Source organism: Trachurus japonicus, chromosome 13, assembly GCF_045865225.1.
Source record: "Trachurus japonicus isolate A0001 chromosome 13, Traja_1.0".
NCBI lineage: Eukaryota > Metazoa > Chordata > Actinopteri > Carangiformes > Carangidae > Trachurus > Trachurus japonicus.
Genome location: NC_140919.1, coordinates 37,501,097 through 37,511,783, shown reverse-complemented (window position 1 = coordinate 37,511,783; position 10,687 = coordinate 37,501,097). Strand labels below are relative to the sequence as shown.

General features: G+C 41.9%; 1 protein-coding gene across 4 annotated transcripts; it reads right to left on the bottom strand.

Moving 5' to 3' along the window:
* Positions 1-2,692: 2,692 nt before the first annotated feature.
* Positions 2,693-10,458, bottom strand: c13h19orf47 (chromosome 13 C19orf47 homolog). Of its 4 annotated transcripts, none has more exons than XM_085796406.1 (8): positions 10,430-10,458; positions 9,041-9,128; positions 8,641-8,755; positions 8,156-8,237; positions 7,212-7,341; positions 6,946-7,088; positions 5,261-5,334; positions 2,693-4,529 (listed from the first exon to the last, which is right to left on the bottom strand). In XM_085796406.1, the coding sequence occupies exons 1-8, from the start codon at positions 10,446-10,448 to the stop codon at positions 3,939-3,941; spliced, it is 1,242 nt and encodes a 413-aa protein (XP_085652532.1). In that variant the 5' UTR covers positions 10,449-10,458; the 3' UTR covers positions 2,693-3,938. The 4 variants fall into 4 exon arrangements, with proteins under 4 accessions (XP_085652532.1, XP_085652534.1, XP_085652531.1 ...); XM_085796408.1 differs by having other exon boundaries at positions 7,021-7,088; XM_085796405.1 differs by having other exon boundaries at positions 6,946-7,095; positions 7,216-7,341.
* Positions 10,459-10,687: the final 229 nt, after the last annotated feature.

Below are 10,687 nucleotides of genomic sequence, written 5' to 3'. Positions count from 1 at the left end.
AATAAAAACAATCTGACGCTCACTAACTCAGTTTTTATTTGAGGTGATATCGCTCCAATCACCATCAAATTATGGCCAAAGTGGAGCGGCTGATGATGAGCTGATAAGGTGCTCAAGGAGATGGAGACGGACAGCAGGAGGCTGCAGGACCCGAGGAGGAGGAGGAGGAGGAGGAGGAGAGGCAGAAGGAGGGAGAGCGCGACCCCAAGAGGACAGAGAATCAATTACATAGGAGTAATACAAAATACTCTGTAATAAGTGAAGTCCATCGTACCTATTTAGAATATAACAAGTCAACAGAAAAATATTAGAGTAGTAGAAAACAACAACAAAGTGCCTCTTTCACTCCTATTAAATATTATCATTAGATTAGCCTAGTAGCCTATTCAAGCAAGCAGATTTTCTACCATACTGTAGCTGGTCAAAATGTAGCTAATCTTATTGATTTTCATTATGGATTCATCTGTTGATTATTTTTCCATGAGTGGATTGATTGTTTGGTTCATAAAAACTTTGAAAACAGTCAGAAATAGGCTACCAGTTAGATTTCTTCCAAGGCCAAATATGTAGGCCTATGTCTTGCCCCCAAACTTTACAATTACTAAAACATAAATGTGTTATTCCTTGCATTATGTCTTCAAACATTTTGCATTTTACATGAGAAATGACAAACTGTCAAAATAGATAATTGATTTGAGCAGTCAGTTGACAAATAAAAACATGACATGCACGCATATACGCACAGAATACAGTGGGATAAACAAAGACAAAGTCTGTTACATAATATTCTTATAGTTCAAAATAGCCATCATTTACCTTGATGACAGCTTTTGGCTGTTGACAGACACCGGTGTGCTTTGGTCCCAGACCCAGCAACCTGCCGCCTAGTTTACAATTCACAACATCCAGTCTCTATACAGGTTTTATGGACCTGCAGAGTTCTGGTTCGAGTCGGACTTTAGTAGTTCTTTCAAAACACCTGTTACCTCAGGAAACATCCAGGTTTTCTGTTTTCAGCAGGGGGGGAACTGCTTTCTTGTGGTGAGAGTAGGCCTATAGCTGAAAGCTCTCAACAAATGGGTGACTTGAAGTATCTTGGGGTCTCATGATTTTAGGTCGGGTGGAGCAGGAGACTGACAGGTCTGAGCTGAGTCAACAATAAAGCTTTGCACTGGACTGATGTGGTGGAGGCTGAACCAGAAGGCAAAGCTTTTGATCTGCATTCTGATGCTCATCTACTGTCATGTGCTTTGGGCAGAGGGACATCGTCTACCTTGCTTGACCTGCTGAATAAGTAACAGACTGTGGATAGATGAACTCCATGCAGGCCACTAACCAGGATAAAGTGAACCAAGCACAACTGAGTTTGCACAGACTTTTTGAAAAGCAGGGGCAAAAAGGAAAAAAAGGGCACATACGTATAGCGCATCCTCGCCCCTGAAGAGGGCACTTTAACATACGTTTTGGCTCCAAGTACCAAGTGATATGCTGACTGAGAGACAGAATATTTTACACCAGACAGAAAAAACTTCCAAGGGTGCTGCAGGGGGAAATGGCTGATCATCTGTGAACCAGCTGACCGTGTACAAAGCTTCTCTGTTGTAAATAGTTGGCTGCTGGCCTATTAACTTCCTGTGCTGCACTTGTAGGACTGTACTTTTGAGATGAAGTGAAATAAAACTCAGTTGTACATACTGACATAGTTTCATTCATTTCGTCTTTCATTTAACCCACTCATGAGAAATCCTTGAGACCTAGTGCAATATAGGCGACACAATGAAGTAAAGTATGAAGTTGGGTTTGAAATGTACTGGGATGAATAACTGGAAGTTATTCAGGAGAGGACTCAGCTATGGGCCTACATCTAAAGGAGAAAGACCACTCACAAGAGTCCAATGTTCACATCCTGGACAGGGACAACAGATGTTTTGAGAGAAGTCTGAAAGAAGCCATCTCTGTCTCACTGTAACGACCCTCAGGGAACAGAGGAGGCCTACAACATGAATTATCAGCCACTTACAAGGCAACCTGAGGTCTGTTCCCAAACGACTTCACCCCATTGCACTTCACAGGACCTTCAAGGTGTTCCCCACTGAGGTTAAATAAACACCTACAGTAGGACTCCCTCACCACTTTTGGCTGAAAGGAAGACTATGATGACAACTGTGAACCTACGCAGTCATTAACACAGATTGCCTTTTTTTGAGAAAATACAGTTTACAGTAAACTGACATGAATTTATGCTCAACATAATTTATTTAAAATATGCACATAAACTGTCATCACTATGAATCATCTTCCCTTCCTGTCCTGAGGTTAAACACGATGTCATGTGTCGTTTTCCCTTGTCATTGTCAATCAGGTGGTGAGTGTCAAATATGGCGTTTGCAGTGGCCTCATTATTAGAAGAGGGAGTGGTTATTGATCAGTGACCAACCTAAAGTTCCCAGGGAATTATAAATATCGACTTTGCTGTCATGTCAATTCACAAAAGAGTTTTAAAGTACAGCACTGACATGGCTTGTCAACATCTTTCACACATACACAAAAAACACACACAGAACAGCTGAAGTGTTTGGACCCTTTTCCTTTTTTAATATTTTTCCAAGCACATTTTGTCCAAATTCAGATTTTTTTTTTCTCCTTCTCAATATCTTTAAAAAAAATCATGATGGTGTGTGTGTGTGTTGCGTCTTTTAAACAATAAAAATCTTGAATGTGATTTTAAACATTTTTAAAATATTTACAGTGTAACAAAGTTCTGGTGTGAGTCTTGAAGACCAAAACAGTACACATGTGTTAATGACCCACACTGGGTCAGGTGAACTACCTACTGAACTACAGTACAGTGGCCCCCTGATGGCATCTCTGAGTTTCTTTACATGGATACATGATACAAGAACGTCCACATAGAAAAATATGCAGCAGAACAGTTTCTGTGCTGTGTGAAATCAACTCTAACAAATCTATACATTGCATTTCAAAATAAACGATATCGTACTGACCCGGCCTTCAGGTAGCTGGTTTTTAGAAAGAGTTCAGCACTATGGTAGAAAACTTGCCTTGGTTGTATTTAGCTCAGAGGTGTGAACTTCTACTCCGCAAAGAGAGAAGAAGAGGAAGGTGGAGGAAGAGGAGGTGTGGTGCTTCATCTTGATTCAAGTGTTCAAAGAGGTTGTTCTGTGTAACCATTTGGATTTCCTTTCCAGTCCTCGGAAAAAACTTTACAAGCCTTTCAACATATTTTTGTTTGCGCATTTTCTACTTTTAAAACATCATGTAGGAGGTAACTCAGAGGTGACAGGAACAGATATCACCATCACCTCATGGCTAGTCTAATGTCTGACTGGCGTCCTATGTTTTTAACTTGTGAAAAAAAAAAAAATCTGTCCCTTAAAAGTTTTTTTTTTTCAGAAATATTTAACTTTCAGGCAAATATCAACATTTTTTTTTAACTACTCAAGTATTATCTCAAAACAGGGGAAGTTCAGACAGCAGCATCTTTATATGTGGAGTCACGGGATAAAATAAAAGCCACCATCATGGCAGCTTGGTTGATGTCATGCTCATGCCTTAAGCTCACAAATATAGTTAAATATACGATTCTAAAAGACGATAAATGGCGGATATGATTGAGACATGATAAATAGTTTTCTGAATACAACAGAATATACAGAGAACTTTGAGTCCTTAAATAAAACGCTCGGACAGTAAACAAATGTACTTTTCCAATGGCAGCATAACCAAAATTTAAAAGAACATCTATGTGTTTGTTTTGATCTAAAAGTAACCCTAAAGCATTCAGATCATCCACACACTCGGGCTGCACAAAAAACACTGCAGTTAATAACAGCTTGCAGTCCTGCATGTGGCCAGGAGAAATGCAAAAAGGTGGTGATACAAATTTCTATAAAGGAAGTTAATAATATATACTTGTGTTAGGTTTTCTTATTGCCCAGTCTCCTAAAAACACTGACAGCCTTAACGTCCATCCGGGCACCCAAGGGCTCCCCTCCCCCTCCCCCTCCCCCTGCTGCTGCTGCTGCTGCGGCGGCCGCGGCCCCGGTGCTGCTGCTGACCTTGGGGCTTGCTATGGTCAGCCTCTCCAGGGCTCTGGGCCTGGTGCTGGTCACCCTGTTGTCCTGCGTGTCGGTGGGCACGGGCGACGCGGCCATGTTGGAGGAGTGTGTGGCCGGGTGCTTGCCCAGTCTCTGAAGCACACTGACCTTGGCGGGAGGGAGGCCGTTGGATGACGCAGAGGAAGAGGTGGGACTGTCAGAGGGAGGTAGTTTGAATTTCCCTCCCAGGCGTCGCAGGGCGGTCGGGGCGGGTGGTTTCGCGGCCGGTGGCTCTTTCTTCTGGGAGGGGGGCGGTCTCTTGAGGACGCCGGCGTACTGGAGGACAGAGCCCTCTCCGTCACTGTCGTCCTGGTCGTCCATCATGGCGTCCATGCTTGCGGCCATCTTTCCTGCCTTCGACCTGTCTGCCCCTTCATCCCCTCGGTCCAGACGACTGAACACGCCAGTGGGCTGCCAAAAAAAACATCAGCATTAATTAATAGATAGATAGATAGATAGATAGATAGATAGATAGATAGATAGATAGATAGATAGATAGATAGATAGATAGATAGATAGATAGATAGATAGATAGATAGATAGATAGATAGATAGATAGATAGATAGATATCTTTATTGGCAACATACAGAATGTTTTAAAAACAAAAAACATACGTCAACACAACTGCTACCAACGGGATAAAAAAACACAAAAAAGCCATCGGCTTATTTCCATTGCGGTCCCTGAGTGTGTGTGTCCGTGTGTGTCAGTGGGTGTAAGTGCATGTCCATGGAGGGAATGTGTGGGTGTGCCTCCACACAGAGAAAATGGGGTGGGGGGACATATTTCAAAATACAGTTACAATTACAAACTTGACAATATTAAAGATATACAAATACATAGCTAAAAGAAAAAGGAACAATGACCATCTTTTTGATCTTAAGCTAAAAAGTCGCTCTCGGCCAACCTTTTAGGGCAATTTTAAAGGAAATAAGTGAACTCATGCTCTTCATGGATGAAGGCAGTCCATTCCATGCCACGCATGCTGTGTATTTAAAAGTATTTTGCCCCATGTTTCTCTTAAATCTGACAGGTACCAGATTTAAGGATCTCCCCCTGGTGGCATGGTTGTAAGAGCAGCTCTCATTTTTAAGACACACCGTGAGCTGTTCAGGTACAAGCAGCTGTTTACAGGTCTCACCTTGTTATTGCTTGTTGTTGTGTCTGCCTTGGATTCAGCCCCAAGTCTGGCAAATACAGAAGTGCGTTTCAAACCTTTAAGAGGAACAGAGGAACAGGTCATGAGATTATTTGACAGCTCAACTGTGATGGGTGGGATTCGTGTTTTAATAATTCATTAACAAATAACATTTTATAAACATTTAACAACATGATTTGTTGAGTATTTATTAAATGGACTCTAAATCCATCTAATGTTGCATCTAACTTAAAGGGATAGTTCAACATTTTGGCAAATTGGCCCATTGCCATAATCGCTATAGTCATAGCAGTAGGTTCATTACCTTTAATTGTAGGTGTAAGCTATTTTCAGTACGGCGGAGCGCAGCAGCTGGCTGCTCAGAGCTACGCTATGGAGGCTAACGGAATTTCTTGGTTTCCCTCATTAAACTCATCAAATTCAACATCCCAAAACTCCACAGCGCTTTTGTAGACAAGTTGTGACCTGCACAACCACCACGCTATGAGATAATGACGGAACGATACGAAACGGAGCCGTTTTCGAGGTAAATACAGGGTAAATACGGAGACTGCTTGCTGAAAAACTGTCCCTGAACGCAACGCGCATCAGTGGTTTTGTATTTATTTACCTCGAAAACGGCTCCGTTTCGTATCGTTCCGTCATTATCTCATAGCGTGGTGGTTGTGCAGGTCACAACTTGTCTACAAAAGCGCTGTGGAGTTTTGGGATGTTGAATTTGATGAGTTTAATGAGGGAAACCAAGAAATTCCGTTAGCCTCCATAGCGTAGCTCTGAGCAGCCAGCTGCTGCGCTCCGCCGTACTGAAAATAGCTTACACCTACAATTAAAGGTAACGAACCTACTGCTATGGCTATAGCGATTATGGCAATGGGCCAATTTGCCAAAATGTTGAACTATCCCTTTAACAGTTACTGTTCCAATGCTGTACTAGTTTGCAAGGTTTACACTGATTGTGATGAAGTCAAAGGAATTATTTCCACTCGGGATGACACAACTATCACCTTTTTTTTTTTTTTTGCCACTGATCATCATCATCGTGTATGTACTGTATGTTGTGTGCTGGCTACAGCCTCCAGTTGTCAAAACTTAACCAGAAAAAGGGGTTAAAATATTTATTTATTTTTTAAATCAAAAGCTTTATTTATTTTATAGCTTTAGGAATAATTATGTAACAATTATGAAATTAAACAGAGTTTGTGAGGGTTGTAAAACACATCTGCATATTGGTATTCCTCACGCTCGCCCCTTAGAAATGTAGCATCGTGTAACATCAGCTTACTGTGGCCAACCATGGAACAAAATGCATTTTTTGTTCCATGATCACCAGCGTAAACGTATCAGTGACAGAGCCCATTGGAAAATTCATGCAATGGAACAAAGATAAAAAGCTGAGATTTTTAGAGTTGGGTACAGGCAAAGGAAAAAAAAAACAGGAAGAGCTTGAGAGGAGGGATGAGTGTTGGTACAGTGGGTAGTATTAGTAAGACAGGGGATGCAACCATGACAGAAGATAATGACAGCCAAGCAGCCTCTGTTTATCAGCCTGGTCGCCTGATCCAGTTTTAGTATGAAAAAAGTCCATGAAAGGTTTAGTTTTGATTAGCTGTAGAGAGCAACTGCTTCATTGGGGCGGGTGGACGGCGAGGCCACTGGGTCAGGCCTACCTTTCTTAGCCTGCTGGGACAGGATGCGGCGTGTACGAGGCGTGGTGCCCTTGGGCATGTTGATGATGTACTTGCCTTCCATCTCAGCTGTCACTCGCCGCCGCTTCACTGCCGGCAAACCGTTCCCCTCGTCGGCTGGCTGACTTACAACTGACAAACAAAGTGGTGGATGCGCGGGGGTTAAACAGGGAGTAAAAAGGACGCACGGCTCCAGAGGAACAGGAAATTAAGGACTTAAGGGGCTAAATGGTATAGGAGGAGGAGACCTACCTGCTTTGCTACTCTTGTTTGCTGTCATGTTGGACACTGTGACCGAGAGGCGGTTGTCAGGCCGACGGGCTGGAGTGGCTGGTGGGGAGTCGTGGCTCAGAGCGTTGGCGATCATACGAGTGGCAGCTGAGGAGGAAAACAAAAAGATTCTTTGTTCTAAATTGTGACTTTGCCCGTTTCCCATGAAATTATTCATGTTCTGTACTTGAGAAGAGGTTTCACAGATGTTTCACAGATGTTTTACAGATGTCTTCGGAATGGGTGAAACTTTTTAAACAAGCCAAAATTACAAAGACTGTGTGGTGAACTGCTGCAGTAATGCTATCTGTTATCTCTTTCAGACTGATTTATCCTTTAACAGAAACATTGACTCTTTGACAAGATTAGCTGGTGAAATATACTAATATATAATATACTGTATATACTGTGTACGTATATATATATATACACTTTATACTAATAAATACTAATGCTGATAGTTACCGAGCTACACAATTCTCAGTCTGTTGAGTTTTAGTGACAAATGTATCATGGGCAGTCAGACTGCCCTGATTCCTATCCTGCCCCCTGCACTTGTACTTTGAGGTATTTTAAATTAGTGCATTGTGATATTATGATAATTCAAAATGTCAATTGTCAATTGTTTGTCCAACTAATAGTAGTTATAGGAGTTTGCCTAATCAGTTGTTAAAGTGATTTGTTTTCTTTTTTTAATGTATTGTTTCTTTTTTAGCCAATTTTACACTCACTCCTACAAGTTCATCAGCAAAGTAACTTGGAATAAAAGAGACGTCAATGCAGTTGAAACCACATCCACAGTCTATCCAACTTTCCAAGATAAGATTTTCAAGCCCTCACAGCAAGCAACCAAAAGTTTATGACATTTCAGTCACAGTTCATGCAATGCTGAGCGGGGAAAAAGATATCTGTTGTTACTTACGAGTATTGGCAGTTCGTCTCAACTCAGCTTGAACACTTGTCTGCCCTGAGGAGATGGCTTCTGTGGCCATTTTGCACATGTCCTGAATATGGGAGGGCAAGAACGCACAACGCAAGGCTCATGTTAAATTTGTATTCATCTTCATCCGTTACTGCATTTATCTGCAGGTGATACGAACACTGTATTTTCTCCTGATCTTGACTGTAGCAGACTACTTGAATGAAAACTTTGAATTGTTAAAATGCTGTGGTAAAGTATCAGATTAGAAACTAACTATGAATGTCCCAACATGACATTTGTATTTGCAGCTATGGAAAGTTTTGATCCAGTAGTTCATGGTTATACTTTCCACCACATATAATACAAACATAATTGCAATTTCAAAATACAAAGACATTGTGAAATAGATCCAGCCAGACTGAGGCGATTCTTAAACAGCAAATTATTTTCAACATATTACATGAAAACATCAAGTGTGATCTCACCTGTCTGTACACCTGCTTGGCATGTTTAAGAATGGCGATGATATCACCAATCACGGTAATGCCAAGGTCCATCATGATGTCTTTACTGAGGTCCATCAGCATGTTCTTCTGGATTCTGCAGTGACATAAACAATCAGAAAATAGATGTGAGAAAATGATTAAGCTAATACAGTTACAGCTCAGCTGTGCGGTGTAGATGACAATTTAACACTTGTTTCATGATCATACCTGCCAAAACAAAAACGTACAACATAAAGTCAGGACAAACAGCTGAATTATCGGTCAGGATAACTGTTTTTCCAACACTTCCTTGCAATATATGCCATCATTTTTTAATGTCTACCAAGAAAAATAAGTTCAGACTGAGACTGAAACTATGAAATAGGACTTTTTAGCTTACCTGTTGTCCACAAAGGAGACTGCATAAGTGACTGCGAGGCCTGCTGGGATCCCTGCATCCTTAAAAAACTGAATCCACTCTGAGGTGGCTGAAAAGAAAATGGGGTGGGGGTGTGTTAACAATAGCAACAAAGGATTGAAGTACTTTCAACAATTGACAAAACCACAGAAATGTATGATTCAATTCATTCATATAAAATCTTATAACCATTGACGACTCTTTACATGCTGGTTGATGGGAGGTGGTCCACAAAGTCAAGAAAAGCTCAACCCCCTAAACTCATAGCTGTTTATCCAATATGCTTATTTAGTTTAGCCACCAGTCCAACAGCACACAATGATATAAACAGTGAAGATTTTCCTGACTGTCTCTTCAAAGTTAACACAACAAGGCGACAGCACTGGTGATGACAGTACACTGAGACAGAGGCCTGGCACAAAAGGCCAGAGAGGGGGACGTAGACCTGAGGAGACAGGGGCATGTGGAGCTCTAACACATGCTGACCATGGCCAGCTGGGAGTTATTTATATCACCAATTATGAAACGTCTTGTGGCTGGACTATCACAGAGTGAAGGGAGCACAACAGCTGCCACAACAATGGCTCTGACTAACACCGATGCACACTGATGCAGTCAGAGTTATACTGAGACCTAAGTAGTCCTCATGGAGGCTAAACTGTCATTTGGCACCTTGAGGCCTGAACTACAGACTAGAGCCACTAATAATAAAGACTACAAATAATCACAATTTATTGTCATTGATGGATATTATTTTGATTCATGAATAATCGTTTTCGTAACTTTTAAGTGGAAAAATTGGTACAATTCTCTGGTACCAGACTACCAAATGCGAACATATCATAAAGAAAATTATAGTCGCTAGCTGCAGCATCGATTTTGTCTGAAATGGCAAAAAACAAACGGACTCATCGCTGTGAACAATGCAGCACCAAATTTAACATGATAAAATGTGATACAATGTGAGCCGGGTGTAATGTCAAACCGTGAATGTGGCACCACAGACACAGCGCCGGGTCAGATCATGCCAACACAGGGCGATGATGAGCTAAACAATTTCGCCAAATCAAGCATTATTAAATGACCGACATTTGAGAGGACAGTTATCCACGGACAAAATAGTTTCTAGTCGATATAAAGGCAGCGAGGTGTTAGCACCGCTGGTGTTAGCATCCTCCACTAGCATCGTCTGAGCCGTGAGCTGAGGGCGCTGCCGCTCCTCTGCGGCGGCCACGACGGGCTCAGCCGGCGGTAAACACATCTAAATCCTGTCCCCAATACACCTAGAGACCAAATCTAGGGGCGAAACTCCTAAAAAATGTACATATCGTGAAGCGGGAAGGTAGGCTAGCCGGGCCTTTATGCTCTCACCTGTTGTTACGGACGCCATGTTTACAACTGACGGTGCCCTCCGCTTCCGTGACGCAACTTCCGGCAGGGAAGGAAAAAAAATAAATCTGGTTGCTAGGCTACTGTCTTTATGTGGACACTAGAGAGCGACACAGACCGCCTACTGCAGTCAAGCAGATAGATAGGCTGCTACACGTTACGTTTCTAGTTGCTCTTTTAGGGTAAGTACAAGGCAGTATCAATCATTTTATTATAAATAAGGTAAAAGACACGACAACG